Source organism: Callithrix jacchus, chromosome 6 (assembly GCF_049354715.1).
Source record: "Callithrix jacchus isolate 240 chromosome 6, calJac240_pri, whole genome shotgun sequence".
Classification (NCBI taxonomy): Eukaryota; Metazoa; Chordata; class Mammalia; order Primates; family Cebidae; genus Callithrix; species Callithrix jacchus.
This window is the reverse complement of record NC_133507.1, coordinates 92,901,023-92,919,507: the sequence shown is the minus strand read 5'-3', so window position 1 is coordinate 92,919,507 and position 18,485 is coordinate 92,901,023. Positions and strand designations below refer to the sequence as shown.

General features: G+C 36.1%; 1 protein-coding gene across 5 annotated transcripts in view; it reads left to right on the top strand.

The window, feature by feature from the left end:
- Nucleotides 1–18,485, top strand: part of THSD7B (thrombospondin type 1 domain containing 7B) — an 873,835-nt gene that overhangs the window by 840,344 nt on the left and 15,006 nt on the right. For all 5 annotated transcript variants that reach the window (XM_008998957.6, XM_035305018.3, XM_054257669.2 and 2 more), the window contains exons 22-25: nt 13,873–14,032; nt 15,182–15,355; nt 15,450–15,545; nt 17,956–18,038. In XM_008998957.6, the coding sequence (XP_008997205.4) occupies nt 13,873–14,032; nt 15,182–15,355; nt 15,450–15,545; nt 17,956–18,038 (513 nt within the window). The remainder of the gene's footprint in view (nt 1–13,872; nt 14,033–15,181; nt 15,356–15,449; nt 15,546–17,955; nt 18,039–18,485) is intronic.

The window sequence follows — 18,485 nt, the reverse complement described above, 5'->3', positions numbered from 1 at the left end:
TGTGAAAATGCACAGCTTGCTTTAGATTGTATTTCTTAAAGAAGCACTTTTAGGGTTAGACAAAATCTTGCAGATGAGCAGAAAACCAAAAGTGTATGAAAGTTATATTTTAACGTTATTACATGAACCATAGTTACTACATTTTCCTCAATGATTACTTTTTTATTGGCCGGACATATAAATGCCTAACAACATCATAATATACCATGTACCAAGAGCTTTTGCTAGATAAGCAAAGATCCTCTACTGCATTTTCTCTCTGGTTTCTTGCTTAAGAAATAGCACATTGATTTTCCCTATTTTCTTATCTTAGTAGTTTATCCTTCAGTTCATGTTCCAAAGCATACTTTAATTAGGTAACAATAATTCTGATTATGCATTAAGAAATCTGCAGAGTATTCTCATAGAGATGTTTAGTGTTCCTGTCAGGATGACATTGTCGGGCAACATTATTATCTTGCAGAAGTTAAATGCCTATGTATTTTAATAGATCCCAGAGGAACAAAAATGTGTGGTACATTTGTTCTGTCTCATTTTTACAGAAAATAAGGTAACTATGCTAATTAACCAATTCAGAAGTAACTTAATAGCTTTAACTATTAATACTTTGTCTACTAGTCTAAAATCTATCCTAAGTGTTCAGCAATATTTGAATGCTATTTGGACTCACAAAAATGGAAGGAATATTGCTCCTTATCATTGGGACTGCTTTGACAGAATAGAGAAAATAAGCTCAAATAATTCAGGAAGCCCTTTCAAGGGAAGGGAGAGGAAAGCTGAATGTTAGAAAGAAGACAAAGGACAAAGGATGGGAGAGAGGGAGAAACAGAGGGACAGAGAACTGACCATGTCCACACTCTTAAGTCTTACCAGACATACAGCTACTACTGTACCTTACCTGTCTTTTGCATTTTCTCTTTTATCTTCTCAGGTATCAGGTATTTATATATTTGATAGGCAAGTCTACCAACTTGTTCCATAGGAATATTAAAGGAAAATGCCAGATGCAGTGTTTGCTGTTAAATGTTGAGCTTTTGCAAAAACAATAAGGACAAGAGTGGTGGGTAGTGGTTGTTCTCTGTAGTGATGCTGACGATGGGTGGAGGGTTATGGCATCTATTGAAAATACAGTCTTGGAAGCCCTGACAAGGCTTCTGGAGACCCACCAAGGCAGGTGATTGGTTTGTGCTTCCAGAAACTTCAGAGTTCCCTCCGATTTCTAGATACAGTCCCATTCACTGACACTTTCAGTTGGGAAATAACTCTGGAGTTAGACTTGATGTATGCAAAATCTTCAATAAACAAATCTATAGGTAATTTTTCCAGGGTGGGCACTTAAACAAACAGTAACAGTGTCAATCAGCATTCTTCCCTAATAATTTAAAATGGAATTGATCTTATTCCAAGATACTGTAATTGGAAGCTCTTAGTTGCCACATTTTTCTACCTTGTAGATGAAGTCAGTCACTCAAAAGCAAAAAGCACACAGAAAATGACACAAAGTAAAGCAGAGGCACAAGAGAAAGGGAATTATGACAGTCCCTGAGTTGAGTTTGTCCTGACTTCCACTTACGTTCCTACTTTTCCCGCAGCCTAATTGTTAACGCTTTGTGAGATAGATAATGCCATATCTTTTTAATAAATTGACTATACTTCATTTTAAATATAAGCTGGATTTTTAAAATTACTGATTAAAATCCATATCAGCCTTTTTACACAAAGGAAAAATATCTTTCTACAACTGCATTTGTGCCTCCCCTTGTCCTAGCATGCCCTTGCCTGCCAAACACAAGTTGGGAGCTCTTTCAGTGAGGGTGGTGGTGATACTTAGGTGGCTGCTTGCCTTCACAAGCATCAATCCATAATAAAAGAAGCTGGTGTGGGGCACAGTGGATGTGCAGTTCTGCCAGTATCTTGTGTGAAAAAGGAAGTATTTATCCTCAGGCATCACTTTCTTTTTTAGCATTTCCTAACTCTTCCCAAGTTCCTCAGCTGCACACATATACCCACATATGCTCATAAGTCTGCTTGAGGAGCTCAGATTCTGAAGTCTAGCAGCCCTAATTTTGGTCATGGTTCTGCCAATTTTTAGTTCTGCATTTTTGGCCAAGTCTATAAACTCTCCAAATATCTGTCTTCTTATTTATATAGTGAGGGTAGCAGTAGTGCCTATTTTGCTGGTTATGTGAGCAGGAAGTAGATAAGTTACATAAAGTATTTTGCATAGTAATAGACATAAGTTCATAGCTCAATGAGTTATAATTACTATTATAATTTTTATTAAAACTATGATTATTATTATAAGCACCATCTGCCTGTTCACATTAGGCAGTGATGCCAATTCATTGTATACAAAATCTCTATTAATGATCTAGGCAATGAGGAGTTAGCAAGAGAATCTGTGCTATTTACAAGCTTTTTCTGAGAAACCTGGGTCTATTTTCAGGCTCTAGTGTGTAAAATCTCTTGACTGAGGATGAGTGAATGCTAGCTTTATGATTGAAATCATTAGTCTGATGCTGATTTCTCTTCACATTGTGGCTGTTGTTGTCAAAGGTATAAGTGATTAAGGTTGAATATGGACTGATCCCAAGATACATACTAGGAGCACATTTATTTGTCTTGTTTTTTTAAGTGATCTGTAGTATAAGTTTTTTTCTTGTTATTTCTTCACACTGTCTCATGGTGTGTAAAAAAAAAAAATTCTAATAAACTGCATCTTTTACCTGAGGGTCTATATATCAGTACTTCAAAACTTTCAAATTCATGCATGTTGCATTTTCCAAGTACACAGAGTCTAATACTCCACAGTAAAACATACACCTAGACAATTATGCAGTGAATCTGTCATCTGGAATAGTAAGTTATAAGTGAGCCATCTCTTCCCCAGGATAATTTATACCTATTGTTTTCTACTCTAGTGAATAAACATGTACTAGAATATTTGCTTTGAATAAATCTACTGTGAATTGGTTTTGAACTTCCAGCTATCTCCAAAAAAATGCATTTAGATTTAAAAGTATGGTGCTTTTTTGGGACAATTTCATATTAGGTGTAGAAATTATTAGAGCAATTATTAAATACTGATAAAACAAATGTGGGAATTACTATCTGCTGTGGTCTGAAGGTTTGTGCCTCCTCCTCCAAATTCATATGTCGAAACAGAACCCCAAATGTGATGGAATTAAGAGGTGGAATTATTGGAAGGCGATAAGGTCATGAGGGCTCCACCCTCATGAATAGTATTAATGGCCTTATAAAAGAGGCCCAAAGGAGCTTGTTCTTCCCTTCTACCATTTGAGGACACCTGGAAGTCACCATCTATGAGAACCTGGCTCTCATTTAAACACTTTTGGCAGGGCATGGTGGTTCATGCCTGTAATCCCAGCACTTTGGGAGGCTGAGGAAGGCAGATAGCTTGAGGTCAGGAGTTCAAGGCCAGCCTGACCAACATGACCAAATCCTGTCTCAACTAAAAATACAAAAAGAGAAAAAAAAAGCCATGTGTGGTGGCACATGCCTGTAATCTCAGCTACTTGGGAGGCTGAGGCAGGAGAAGCACTTGAACGCGGGAGGCAGAGGTTGCAGTGAGCTGAGATCACCCCATTGCACTCCAGCTTAGTCGACAAAGTGAGACTCCATCTCAGAAATAATAATAATAGTCCAGGCGCAGTGGCTTGCGCATATAATCCCAGGACTCTGAGAGGCCGAGGCAGGTGGATCACGAGGTTAGGAGTTTGAGACCAGCGTGGCCAACATGATGAAATCCCATCTCTACTAAAAATACAAAAATCAGCTGGGTGTGGTGGCAGGCACCTATAATCCCAGCTACTCGGGAGGCTTAGGCAGGAGAATTACTTGCAACTGGAAAGCAGAGGTTACAGTGAGCCAAGATCGTGCCACTGCACTCCAGCCTGGGCAAGAGTGAAACTCCATCTCAAAAAAAGAAAAATAATGAAAATAGAATAATAATAATAAATACTTCAATGGCATCTTGATTTGGATTTCCCAGCTTTCACAACCATGAGCAATAAATTTCTATTGTTTATAAATTACCCAATCTATGGTATTTTATTCTAGCAACGTGAACAGACTAAGAGACTAAGATAAATAAATTGTAATTCCTCTGAAAACATCTTTAAAAGAGGAAACAATGTCCTTAATTTATGTGACTGCTCAGATTCTTTAGGTCTGAAGTTGCTACTACTTCATCTCCAAGTTGCACCTTTTCTTTTGTGCCTCTGTGTCTTTGAGTCACAACTTCCCTATGTTAAGAAGCTTTCTCAGCAGCCATTCTGTACCATCCTGCACCCTCCATCAGCTTACCCGCGACCTTCTCTTGATACTCAACAGCTGCTGTCACTATGCCTTGGCATGGTGATGCCCGGCTGCCCCGCCAGCCCATAGATCACTTGCTCCATAGCCTGGAACACTGTCATGTCTGCTTTAGCGGTCCACCTTGTCTTTACTCCTGCCTCTGCAAGAGCCATAGGAGCTCTAAAATCTAGGCAATGCAGTTTGGGAGTCCTGCAGGGGAAGAAGGATAAGAAGGAGAGGACACTCTGTTTTCAAGGGCATAGTTGTCAGACTGTCATCTAATAATGGATTGTAGCATGTAGCACACCTGACTGGAGCAACAGAAGTGAAAAAAGACAGAAGTTTGAAGACCTGAGCCCCTATTCTGATCTCTCTCTCTCTCTCTCTCTCTCTCTCTCTCTCTCTGCTTGTCTGTCTCTCTTTCCCCTTTCTTGCTTTCCCTCTTTTTCTGACTCCTGCTCCCACCTTCACTTTTTTTCTTTGTTTTAGGATCCCCAGCAGCAGCAATAGTCACAAAGACTCTAGCTCTTTCACCAACTTCTGGACTTAGTGAAAGCTGAGTAACACAGCTTGGAAGTACAGAGGAGTTAAGATTTCCTAAAATGACCATTGATCAATAAGACCTGGATCCTAGGAGTTGCTGACATTTAAATGCCTCTCCTTTCTTTCCTCTCCTCCCTGCTCTTAATGAATGATACTGAGACATGGTGATACCTCATGACCTGTCTAGAAGATGATGTGGGTAGCCTGGAAACTAGCCATGCTTGTTGTGAAGCTGAGGCCAGCTTGGTAACACACTACCTCATGTTAGCTTCCCCTCCTTTCCTGCTGCAGTTATCTTTTACCTCTACTCTAGCCATACTGGTATTGGTTCTTTGTAGTGTAAAAGTTTTGCTTTGGGCTCTGTTTTCTAGAATATCCATGTGAAAACAGAGCTCTCAACTGAAGTTATCCAAATATCTAATAGACTTCTTTGAAGTATAAAGACCAGACTAAAATCAGAGATACTCATCTCATGAGTGTCTGACAAAATTTTATTTATGTATTTGTTTATTTAATTTGGAACTATATTTTTAATACATAATAGATGTATATATTTTCCAGGTATATGTGATAACTTAGTACATTCATGTAAGTTGTAAATGTCAAATTGATGTGATTGGGATATCCATTACCTTATATATTTGTCTTTATGCTAGAACAACTCAAATTATTCTCTTCTATCTATTTTGAAACACACAGTGGATTATTGTAAGCTATAGTCACCCTACTGATCTCTCAAACACTGGGTCTTATTTCTTTTATCAAACTACATATTGTACCCATTAATCAACCTTTCTCTATCCCCGCTCATCCCTAGCCCTTCTTGCCTCTGGTAACCGTCAATCTTAACTCCCTATAAGATCCACCTTTTTAGCTTTGACATATGAGTGAGAACATTTGACATTTGTCTTTCTGTGTTTGGCTTATTTCACTTAATGAACTCCAGTTCCATTTACGTTTCTGCAAGTGATAGGATTTTATTCTTTCTTATGGTTGAATAATAGTCCATTTGTGTACATTATACCATGTGTTCTTTATCTTTCATCCATTGATGGGCACTTAGGTTGGTTCCATAGTTTGACAGTTGCTAATTGTGCTGCAATAAACATGGGAGTGCAGTTGTCTCTTCCATTGATTGGTCTCTTTCTTTTCTCTTGAATATGTGCTGTGTGTGTGTGTGTGTGTGTGTGTGTGTGTGTATTCTGTAGTAGAATTTCTGTATATCATACTTCCATTTATATTTTTTTGAGGAACCTGCATTCAGTTTTTCATCACGCTGTACTAATTTAAATTCCTACCAACAGTATTCAAGGATTCTCTGTTGTCCACATCCTCACCAACATCCATATTATTTATCTTTTTTATAATAGCCATTTTAGCTGGGTGAGATGATACATTATTATTTTGCATTTTGGTTTGCATTTTTCTGATGATTCATAATGTTGAACATTTTTTTCGTATAGCATTTGGCTATTTCCATGTCTTCTTTTGAGAAATGTCTACTCAGGCCTTTTGCCCAATTTTAAATTGGATTATTTGTTTTTTGTATTTGTTTTTGTTTTTTTGCTATTGAGTTCTTTGAACTTCTTATTTATTCTGGTTATTAATTCCTTGTCACATAGGTAGTTTGTAAATATTTTCTCCCATTTTGTTGATTATCTCTTCACTTTGTTGATTGTTTACTATGCAGAAGCTTTTTAGCTTGTTGTAATCTCATTTGTCTATTTTTGCTTTGATTGTCTGTGTTTTGATGTCTTACATGAAAGAAAAAAAATTTTTCCCAGACCAATATCCAGGAGCATTTTCCCAAAGTTGTTTGCTTATAGTAGTTTCAAAGTTCAGTTCTTAGGTTTAAGATTTTAATATATTTTGATTTAATTTTCATATATGTTGAGAGATGAAGGACTAGTTTCAGTCTTCTGCATATGCTTATCCAGTTTTCCCAGTAATGTTTATTGAAGAGACTATCATTTCCCCACTGCATGTTCTTGGCACCTTTGTCTAAACTGGTTTGGCTATAAATGCATGAATATAAATCTGCATATAAATCTGGGTTTTTTAAATCATGCATATAAATCTGAGTTTTTTAGTTTGTTCCCAGTTGTCTAAGTATCTGTTTTTATGCCAGTGCAATGCTGATTTGCTTACTACAGGTTTGTAGTATATTTTGAACTCAGATAGTGTGATGCCTTCAGCATTGTTCTTTTTGCTTAGGATTGCTTTGCTATTCAAGATATTTTTAGTTTCACCTGGGCACAATGGCTCACACATGTAATCCCAGCACTTGGGGAGGCTAAGGTGGGAGAATCCTTTGAACTCAGGAGTTCGAGACCAGCTTGAGTAATGTAGTGAGATCTCATCTCTACTAAAATTCAAAAAAATGTTAGCCAAGTGTGGTGGTGCCTGACTGTAGTCCCAGCTACTCGGGGTGCTGAGGTGGGAAGAGAGCTTGATCCTGAGACGTTGAGGTTGTAGTGACCCCTGATTATGCCACTGCATTGATATTTTGAGTTCCATGTACATTTTACAATATTTTTCTATGTATGTGAGAATGTTTTTGGTATTTTGATGGTGATTGCACTGAATCTGCAAATTGCTTTGGGAAGTATCATTATTTTAACAATACCTGTTATTCCAGTTCATTTGCATAGCATGTCTTTCCATTTTTATATATCATCTTCAATTACCTTCATTAGTATTTTATAACTTTTCTTGTATAGATCTTTCACTTTTTTGATTAAATTGATTTGTAGGTATTTTATATTCTTTATAGCAATTGCAAATTAGATTGCATTCTTGATTTATTTTTCAGGTTGTTCACTGTTGGTGTATATAAATGCTACTGATTTTTGTATGTTAATTTTGTATCCTGTAACTTTACCTAATTCATCTATCAGTTACAAGAGTTTTTGGTAGAGCCTTTAGGTTTTTGTAAGTATAAGATCATATCATCTGCAAACAAGGCTAATTTGAGTTTTTCCTTTTCAACTTAGATGTCCTTTATTTCCTTCTCTTGCCTAATTGCTATGGTAACACTTCCAGTATTATGGTGAATAAAAGTGGTAAAACTAGGCATCCTTGTCTTGTTTCAGATCTTGGAGCAAAGGCTTTCCGTTTGTCTCCATTCAATACAGTGTTAGCTGTGACTTTGTCATATGAAATCTTTACTATTTTGAGTTTCTATCATAAAGGAATATTGAATTTTATCAAACGCTTTTCAGCACCTATTGAAATGATCATGTAGTTTTTGTTCTTGCTTCTGTTAATGTTACATATCATCTCTGTGTATGGCGTACCATTTTTATGTCCCTGGAATGAATCCCACTTGTTCGTGGTAAATGATCTTAATGCATTGTTGAATTTGGATATTTTGTTCAGGATTTTTACATTTATTTTCACCAATGATACTGGCCTATAGTTTTCTACTTTTGCTATGTCCTTCTCTGGTGTTGGATTGGGGAAAGCTGGCTTCATGAACTAAATTATGAAGTATTCCCTCTTCTTCAGTTTTATTTGAAGAATTTAAGTGGAATTGGTATTAGTTCTACATTAAATGTTTGGTAGAATTAATTAATGAAGCCATCAGGGTCTGGGATTTATTTTTCACAGAAGACTTTTAAGTACTGCTTCAGTTTCCTTACTTGTTATTAATTTGTTGAGTTTTTCTATTTCTTCATGGTTCAATCTTGGTAGGTTGTATATGTCCACAAATCAGTTTATTCTACGTTTATCAATTTGTTGGCATGTAGTTGCTCATAGTATACTGTAATGATTATGTGTATTTCTGTGATCTCAGTTTTTAGCCTCCTTTTTGCGTTCTGATATTATTTGGGTCTTCTTTCTTTGTTCTTAGTCTATCTAAATGTTTGTCAGTTTTTTAAAAAAACAAATATATTTTTTTAAAACACAAATATTTGATCATTTGATCTTCTGTATTGTGAGATTACTTTCACTTATGGCTACTCTGATATATATGATTTGGTCCCTTTTTTATTTTTTATTTATTTAATTTTTTTGAGATGAAATCTTGCTCTGTCACCCAGGCTGGAGTTCAGTGGCACAATCTCAGCTCACTGCAACCTCTGCCCCCCAGGTTCAAGCAATTCTCCTGCCTCAGCCTCCTGAGTAGCTGGGATTATAGGTGTGTGCCGCCATGCCCAGCTACTTTTTGTATTTGTAGTAGAGATGGGGTTTTACCATGTTAGTTAGGCTGGTCTCAAACTCCTGACCTCGTGACCCACCTGCCTCGTGATCCCAAAGTGTTGGGATTACAGGCGTGAGCCATGGCACCTAGCCAATTTTGTCTTTCTACTAATTTGGGATTTGGTTTGTTCTTGGATTTCTAGTTCCTTGAAACACACCATTAAATCGTTTATTTGAAATCTTTCTACTTTTTCAATGTAGACATTTATTCTTATAAACTTACCTCTTAGTACTGCTTTTGCTGTATCTCATAGATTTGGGGTTTTCTCCATTTTCACTGGAATTTTTTTAAGTTTTAAGAAATTCTTACATTTTCTTAATTTTTAAATTTATTCATTGGTTATTCAGTTTAATTTCCGTGTATTTGTGTAGTTTTTAAGGTTCCTCTTGTTATTTATTTCTAGTAGAAAAAAAATACTTGATATGATTTCTACTTTTTTGAATTTGTTGAAACTTGCTTTGTGGCCCAAGATATGGTCTATTCTGAAAAATGTCCCATGTACTGATGAAAATAATATGTATTCTGCAAAAGTTGGGTGAAATAGTCTATAAATATCTGTTAGGCCTATTTGGTCTAATGGAGTTTAACTCTAGTGTTTCTTTATTGATTATGCGTCGTCCTGTCAATTACTGAGAGTGGGGTGTTGAAATTTTCTACTGTTATTGTATTATGGTCTCTCTTCCTTTAAATCTATTATGTTTTCCTCATATGCTTGGGAACTCTTGTGTTGGATATATAGACATTTGCAATTGCTATATCCTCTTGCTGAATTGACACCTTTATCATTATATAGTGACCTTCTCTGTCTATTTTTTAGTCTGATTTGTGGACTATTTTAACTGACATAAATATAGCTACTCCTCTTTTTTATTATCTTTTTTTTTTACTTCACTTTCAGTCTATATGTATGTTTATAGGTAAGGTGAATTTATTGTAGACAGTATATATTTGGGACTTGTTCCTTTATCTATCCAGACACTCCATGTCTTTTAATTGGAAAAGTGAATCTATTTACATTGAGTGTTATTGATAGGAACTTGTTACTGCATTTTGTTGCTTGTTTTCTATTTGCTTTGTATCCTCTTTTCATTTTTTTCTCCTCTTCCTCTGTGGTGAAGTGATTTTCTCTGGTAATATGTTTTTATTTATTTATTTATTTATTTTACTTTAGGTGCATACTATATCTGGCATTTCTCCCCATGTTATCCCTCCCCATCCCCCTCCCTCCCCATCCCCCATTGTCTCTCCTCTACCGCCCCCAACTGTCCCCTGTGTGTGATGCACCTCTCCCTGAGTCCACAGGTTCTCGTTGTTCAACACCCACCTATGAGTGAGAACATAGGTGCTTGGCTTTCTGTTCTTGGGTCAGTTTGCTGAGAATGATGGTTTCCAGATTCATCCAAGTCCTTACAAAGGACACGAACTCATCGTTTTTTATGGCTGCGTAGTATTCCATGGTGTATATGTACCACATTTTCTTTGTCCAGTCTATCATTGATGGGCATTTGGGTTGGTTCCAGGTCTTTGCTATTGTACACAGGACTGCAATGAACATATGTGTCTTTATAGTAGAACAATTTATAGTTCTCTGGGTATATACCCAATAGTGGGCTTGCTGGGTTAAATGGAATTTCTATTTCTAGATCCTTGAGAAATTGCCACAGTGTCTTCCACAATGGTTCAACTAATTTACACTACCACCAACTGTGTAAGAGTGTTTCTATTTCTCCACATCCTCTCCAGCATCTGTTGTCTCCCGATTTTTTAATGATTGCCATTCTAACTGGTGTAAGATGATATCTCAGTGTGGTTTTGATTTGCATTTCTCTAATGACCGGTGATGATGAGCATTATTTCATGTGTTTGTTGGCCTCATATATGTCCTCTTTTGAAAAGTGTCTGTTCATATCCTTTGCCCATTTTTGAATGGGGTTGTTTGTTTTTTCTTGTATATCTGTTTTAGGTAATATGTTTTAATTTGTTGCATTTTACTTTTAGTGAATCTATTATAAGTTTTTGCATTATGATTACTATGAGGCTTACAAAAAATACCCTGTACACATAACAAGTTATTCTAAAGAGGTGACAACTTAACTTGTATTGCAAAGAAAACAATAGAAAGAAAAAAAATTTAATTTAACTTTTTCCTTGACATTTTGGCTTTCATTTTTCTCGATTTAGATATTTTTTATATTACCTGTCTCTTAGCAGGTTGCTGTAGCTGTTACTATTTTTGATAGATGTTTATTTGGGACTTCAAATTACAGTTATGAGGGAACTATACACCACAATTACAGTATTAGGATATTCCATGTTTGTTCATGTGCTTAATTTTACCATTGGGTTGTATATCTTCAGGTGCTTTCTTTTTGCACTTTCATGTTTTGGTCTTTCAAATTGAAGAACCCCCATTAGCATTTCTCATAAGACAAGTCTGGCAGTGCCGAATTCTCTCAGGTTTTGTTGGTCTGTAAAAGACTTTATCATACCTTTATGTCTGAAGGATAACTTTGCCGGATACAGTATGCTTAGGCAGTGGAAGTTTTCTTTCAGAACTTTGAAAATGTATCACTTCTTCCTGCCCAGTATGATTTCCATTGAGAGATCTGTTTCCAGATAGATGGAAGCACCTTTATATATTCTTTGCTTATTTTCTCTTGATGTTTTTAAGATCCTTTTTTTCTCACTCACCATTGAGAGTTTGATTATTATGTGCCTTATGATAGTCTTATTTGGGTCATATCTGTTTGGTGTTCTGACTTTGCAGTACTTGGATATTTATATCATTCTCAAGTTTTGGAAAGTTTTCTGGTGTTCTTTATTTAAATAAGCTTTCTACACTTTGGTCTTGCTCAACTCCCTTTTGAGTACCAATAGTTCCTAGATTTTGTCTTTCAGGTAATTTTCTATATCTTGTAGGCAGTCTTTGTTCCTTTTCAATCTTTTTCTCCTCTGACTGTATATTTTCAAATAACCTGACTTTGAGCTCACTAATTCTTTCCTCTGCTTGATCCATTCTGCTTTTGAGAGCTTCTAATGAATTTTTCAGTTCAGCAAATGTAGTTGTTTCAGTATTCCTACTTTCTAAATTATTGTTTCAAACTCTGTTTAATTTTGCTGATAGATTTCGGTGTTATTGTGGAGATCATAGAGTATTCTAGAAATTGTTATTTTGAATTCTTGGTCAGACAGCTCACATATCCATGTTGTTAGGATCACACACTGTATTCCTTTCTGTATTCTTTTGGGGCAGTTCTGGTTCCCTGTTTCCCTTGTTTTTTATGTATGTAAATCTCTGTCTTTCAGTTGAAAGATTAGCTATTTATTCTATTCTTGTCTGTGTGACTTGTTTTGGTTTTTATTCGATATGATTTTCTTGGTAATTCCTTGAAATTTAACTGTTGGTTTTCTTTCTTTTTTCTACTGCTAGGTTGTGGCCTTCTTTTCAGCATTGATAGCATCTTGGGCCTAGGTTTGCTTTGCTTCAGTGAACAATTTGTGTGCTGCCTATCCTGAATAGGGGAGGTCCCCAAGGTGATATCCCAATAGTGTGAGAAGGCTGGCTAGGGGTCCATGCCTAGGGGACCTGTGAAACCAACCTCCTATAGCATAGTGCTGCTGAACAGCCACTTTGAATTGGTATCTCATTTGGATGAATTACAGAACAGTTTTCAGAGCTGGGGATCTCTTCCCTCTTTGTCTCTGGATGTCCTTAGGGATGCTTCTTTCTTCAGGCACTTCCCATGCTTTCTGTGGGTTAAGGCAGGGACAGGCCTCCTGCCAGGATGCTTAAGATGATGGGGAAGCTGGTTATCTACCACAGTCTCACATTTCATAGCACAGAAACTATGAGTAAAGGGGAAAATTTCTGTGCATTTGGTTCTGGGCAGATTTGGGGGAGGGCTATTGCAGATATGAGAGTCTGATACTCTTACCACTTTTTTCACTTTTGTGTGGTACTAGGAACTGTCTTATCCTCATATTTGATCTCTGGGATACAGCTGATGATAGTCTCAAAATTGAATATTTGTTTTTGGTTTTCTGTTGGGGGGCTGGGAGAAAGGTGAAGCCACCTTTCTCTATACACCTTGCTTCTATACTGACATTTTGTAACATAAGTCTTCTTGCCAAAAATTTTATAATAGGAAACCTTTTATCAAGCAGATGGTAGGGCTAGATTATCACTAGGAGCCATCCAATTCTAAGCTGTTATTTCCGTGAGACACTGTACAAAATTTTTCTAATTGCCTAGAATACCTAAGTGACATGGGTATGACATGTCTTCAAGGAACATTATTCAGCATAGAAGGAATGCTGTGAAAACAACTTCTTGTGACAATAGAGAAAAACTGTGTTTTAATAGAAACTTTAACCTAATCTATATAAGAAAGTACTGAATTCTATAAAAGAGAAAAATAGGCAAAATAAAAGAAATTTATGCCCTGTTGCTTTACATGTTCCCATAGTGGGTGATTACAGATGAGGTCATTTTATCACATACAACTAGACAAATTATATATTGTTTTTCTTTTTTAGTCAGTCTTGGCTGAGTTCCAAAATGAATTGTCATAGTCTGAGTACATAAGTTACATGGTATAAATTTCCATTTTCCCACTGCAGCTTCTCCATCAGCTCTGGAAGTGTTACTCAGTGATGCTTTATTGTCAGTAATTAAGAGAAAGAGCTCACAAGAGGAGGAAGCTACCAAAAACATGCAACTACGGTCCTCTTAGACAAGAGGTAGCAAGAGCCAAAACTTTGAGATGTGAATTATTTGGGTAATTGTGAAAGTATCGTCTCTCTCACAGGGTGGAGACTGTGGAGAAGGAGTTCAGGTACGCAGCCTTTCCTGCATGGTCCACAATGGTTCAACATCTCATGCAGCTGGACATGTCGAGGATGCACTATGTGGAGAAATGCCCTTTCAGGACAGCATCCTGAAGCAGCTGTGTTCTGTGCCTTGCCCAGGTATGCAACACTAGTGATTGGCAGTGCCTCCCACAGTGATCTTTTTATTTTTTATTTTACTATTTTTTTCCTGGAAATGCTCTAGCTCATCAAAATTAGAGTTTTTAAATAACTTTAATTCATTTTTAATTATAGCCATCACTTTGGTATGTAGCTACTGCTTTGATGGAGCCAAAGTAGGCAAAAGCAAAAAAGGCACTGGATTTGGAAACTTAAGAGCCAACTTGAAATCCTGTCTCTTCATTGTTTTACTTGGGGTATGCAGTCTAGGCCCTGTGAGCAATGGTTTTTTCATCTAGAAACTGTGATGTTAATACCTTATACAGCAGCACCTAGCACATTGGCCAGAATTCAAAAAATGATGACAGAATTTTGGGTGACAGCATTGTGGGAACCAGTAAGGCTATGAGTTCATGAAAGCCCTCAGTAAATGTGAAGTTCTATACAAATGTGAAGGTCATTATAGTTACATAAAATGTATGTTTATTTTGATACTAGTAACACAACTTAGTTTGTATGGCATAAGTTCAAGGTGACAATATATTTTTATAATACAGTGTACAACATATACATATGTATGTACACTCACATATATGTATGCATAATATACACACATATGTATTATAAACAAAAATATTTATATGTATAATTTGTAAAAAGATACATTTATAAATTATAAATTATATTTATTGAGTAAGAAAGATGTTCAGGGTATTAAATTAAACATTTTTTGGTCCAAAAGATAGATCATTTCAGTGACCTACTTATTCTCTTTTACATGGTTTCTGTGAACATTCATTTTATGATGTGATGCAGATCTTTGAACACTGAGTTTCTATAATCTTTATATCTCCCTTCTAAAAATTTTATTAACACAAGCAGATACATGTTTTCTAGATGTGACTACTACAATTTGAAGCAAAGTAATGACAATCTAGTTTTTGACACTTTCTTGTTAAACAAGATTAAACTATAAATTACTTCATCATTCTTAGTACATTCTGATTGGAAAATTGATCAATGTAGAATGTGTAGTATCTGGAAACACACATATCACTGCAAATCTCTGTGTGAGCCCTGCCCATACACATGTTGTCCAGTGCCAGTTTTGATGCTGTTTCCACCACCCTGTACTGCCTGACTGTCCAGGAGACTGCCATTTAACGGAATGGTCAGAGTGGAGCGCATGTGAATTAACCTGCATTGATGGAAGAAGCTTTGAGACTGTGGGCCGCCAGTCTAGGTCAAGGACATTTATAATTCAGTCTTTTGAGAACCAAGACAACTGCCCCCAACAGGTTCTAGAAACACGCCCTTGTACAGGTACCAAGAATACTTTTCAGTTCTTAGCTTTCGTTGATCAATGCTTATTCTAAGTGAGGTTTAATAGAACTACTATTTTTATATTTACTTACAGGAGGCAAATGTTATCACTACACATGGAAAGCAAGTCTTTGGAACAATAACGAACGAACTGTGTGGTGCCAGCGTTCAGATGGCATTAATGTCACAGGTATTCCTGCCTAAGACTCATGTGGGCACTTCACAAAGATCCATGAGTGTTGTTATTTGTGAGAAGAATTAGCTTACAAATTTTAAGCAAGGGTGACTTGGCAGATAGCTTAGATGAATTTTATTACAGATTTTCATTAGACCTTTGCATCTTAGAAGGAAAGCAATTCAATTTTAAGACCTATGAAAATATAAAACTACTTAAATAAGCTGAAATAAAATAAGATATTCTTAAATATCATAGTCTAAGATAAAGACTGAAAAAGACAAATATTAGAAAATTTTAAATTATGTCCCTTTTCAATAAAATATTTTGAAGGACATATCTTAGCATGTGTGTGTACGGTGCTAAACTGATATAAAACATACTCAGAAGTTTTTGAAGAGGTTAATAAAGATAAAATTTTTAAATTAAAATATTCTGTATGTTAATGATGCAGAAGGCTTTTATGTTGTAAATCATAGGTGTTTGTATTCATGCACTGGATGCTTAGTTTTTGAATATTTTGTGAATCACAATTATTGCTTAATATCTAAATATAGACTGAGCAAAAGATCCCTCATTCATGATGATACATACCATTTGATTGTGCAAGTGGTCTTCTTAATAATTTTTGAGGTTTTTAAATGCTTTCTTGTCAGAGCAAATTAAATTGTTATTATTTTTACTTAGAACTACGGTTTATAGAGAGCTTGTGCGAGAGCTGGGAGAAGTGCCTATAGGAATAGAAGTATTTGCAGCTCCTCCTTTTTCTTGTTTACTTGCTCTTGCACTATTGGCATTCTTTTTCATTCATAGTTCATCCATAAAATAATTTACTCTAAGCTACTTGTCCTTTTTGTAAGTTGTTAAAACTAAATATACTGTAAGTCTCCCTACTCAAGAACACAGAAGGGCATCATCCTCTGCAATATTCTGAGACTTAACACACTGGTAGGGTCTTTGCTATCAATTCTCTGCATGGAATTCCTCATGCACAGTGTATAACATGTAGTCATCTCATGAAGAAGCTCAGATCACCAGTATCATCTGATAAATATTTTTAGAGCTTAATATAATTCTTAAAATTAAAAAATATGTTCTATAACCTATGTAAGTTCCAAGATTTTCTTTTCTAGCCCTAAGAGCTCTCCTCCCACTGAGGTACTCCTGCTGTGAAGATCCTTGGTTTAAAGTGTAGAAACCCTCCCCCATCAGCATGAACACAGTTGATAGAAATAGGACTGTGTGGTTATTGCCCCTAATACCCAGATTATCAGTTTCACACCTATATGCTACTTCTGAAATGTTAGTTTTGCTATTTAAAAATTTCTCTGTGGATTCTTTGTTTTATTTTTCAAGTCACAGTGAGAATTTAGCTGCCTCATTCCCAGGGACAATGTAGGTCCAACTGTTCCCAATTCCGCCTTAGGCCCAAAGCTTTTTGCTAGCTACAAAACTATAAACTATAATGGGCTGACAATGGTAGTTATCCAAAGGCTAGCACCTTTCAGTGCAACCAGCACTGTATAAATGGTGCTTAGTCAAATGTCTCTAGGCTTTCTCTCATGTCTCTTTTACTCCCTTTAATTTAGCAAAGCAAGATTAGTACGTAAATGATTTTCCAGTTTAGAGATACACATTATCCCATCCATTTACTCAAAAATATGTACAGAGCAGTAACAAGTACTGTGTCAGATGTTTGACTGTCCCTTCTAGAATTTAGCAAAGCAATTACTTTAGCAAAGCAAGATTGGTACATAAATGATTTTCCAGTTTAGAGATATGCATTATCCCATCCATTTACTCAAAAATATGTACAGAGCAATAACAAGTACTGTGTCAGATGTTTGACTGTCCCTTCTAGAGCTTCTGCACTTGCTCTTAAGAATATGTTTGTATGTGAATCTGCGTGTATGTATTTCAGTTGATTTACATTTAAAAATATTACCAATGTGTTTGATACCATAGTCCCATGAATTCATTCATGGCATTCTTTTAGCATTTACTGAGTTGTTGGAATTGGCCTAGTGCCTAGCTGGGTGCTAGAGTGGTATATATGTAGAATGAGTGTTCCAGCAGATATGTTTTCTGCTCCTGAGTTTAAATTTAGATTTTATCAATTCTTCTACAGATTTTGACTCTCACCGACTTTGCACTCCAGCATAGCTGTATGATAGAATTACATTGCCATTAAACAAGTATAAAAACTCTACTGCAAATAGCCTTTGTTAGAGGAGCCTCCCATTTCAAACAATTCATTTTAGAGTAATCAATAAAAAAGGCTTAGACCACAATGTTGGCAAATAGATTTTTCAAAAAATAATAATACTGTTGCAAAGAGGCAGTGCCACAGGTTAAAAATTACCAAAAAAATTAGAAATGTTTATTATAGAGAAATCTGCAAATGATGGTGGAATTTCCTTTGTAGGGGGCTGCTTCCCTCAGGCCCGCCCTGCTGCCATTCGGCAATGCATTCCAGCCTGCAGAAAGCCTTTCTCCTACTGCACACAGGTGAGTCATGTGCCGGAGTCTTCTACAAGTCCATTAATTGTTGTGTTTTACACATGCAATCAGATGTTTTCCTGTCTGCTGCAGCACAAGCAACAGTTCCACGTGCCCACGATACCATCTAGAGGCATTTGCAGGAGTAATCACATTTATAAAGAATTTCTCAGCAAGACCATGTATTAAGGAGAGCAGTCTTTTTTTTTCTATAAATCTGTCTTTAGCTAAATCTGTCTTTCAAATATCTAATTTGTATTAGCTCTATTTACCAATAAGTATTCTCAGTTGACTTATGTCTTCCCTTCTCAACCTTATATACACCTCACCTATTTTGAAAGATACTACAAATGTTCATATTTCCTAAAGTTATTATATAAATTTTATTACACTATGATTACTGTGGAGTGAGTACACTTCTAGTTTATTTTAAGTAAGCTTAGTATGTGACTGTCA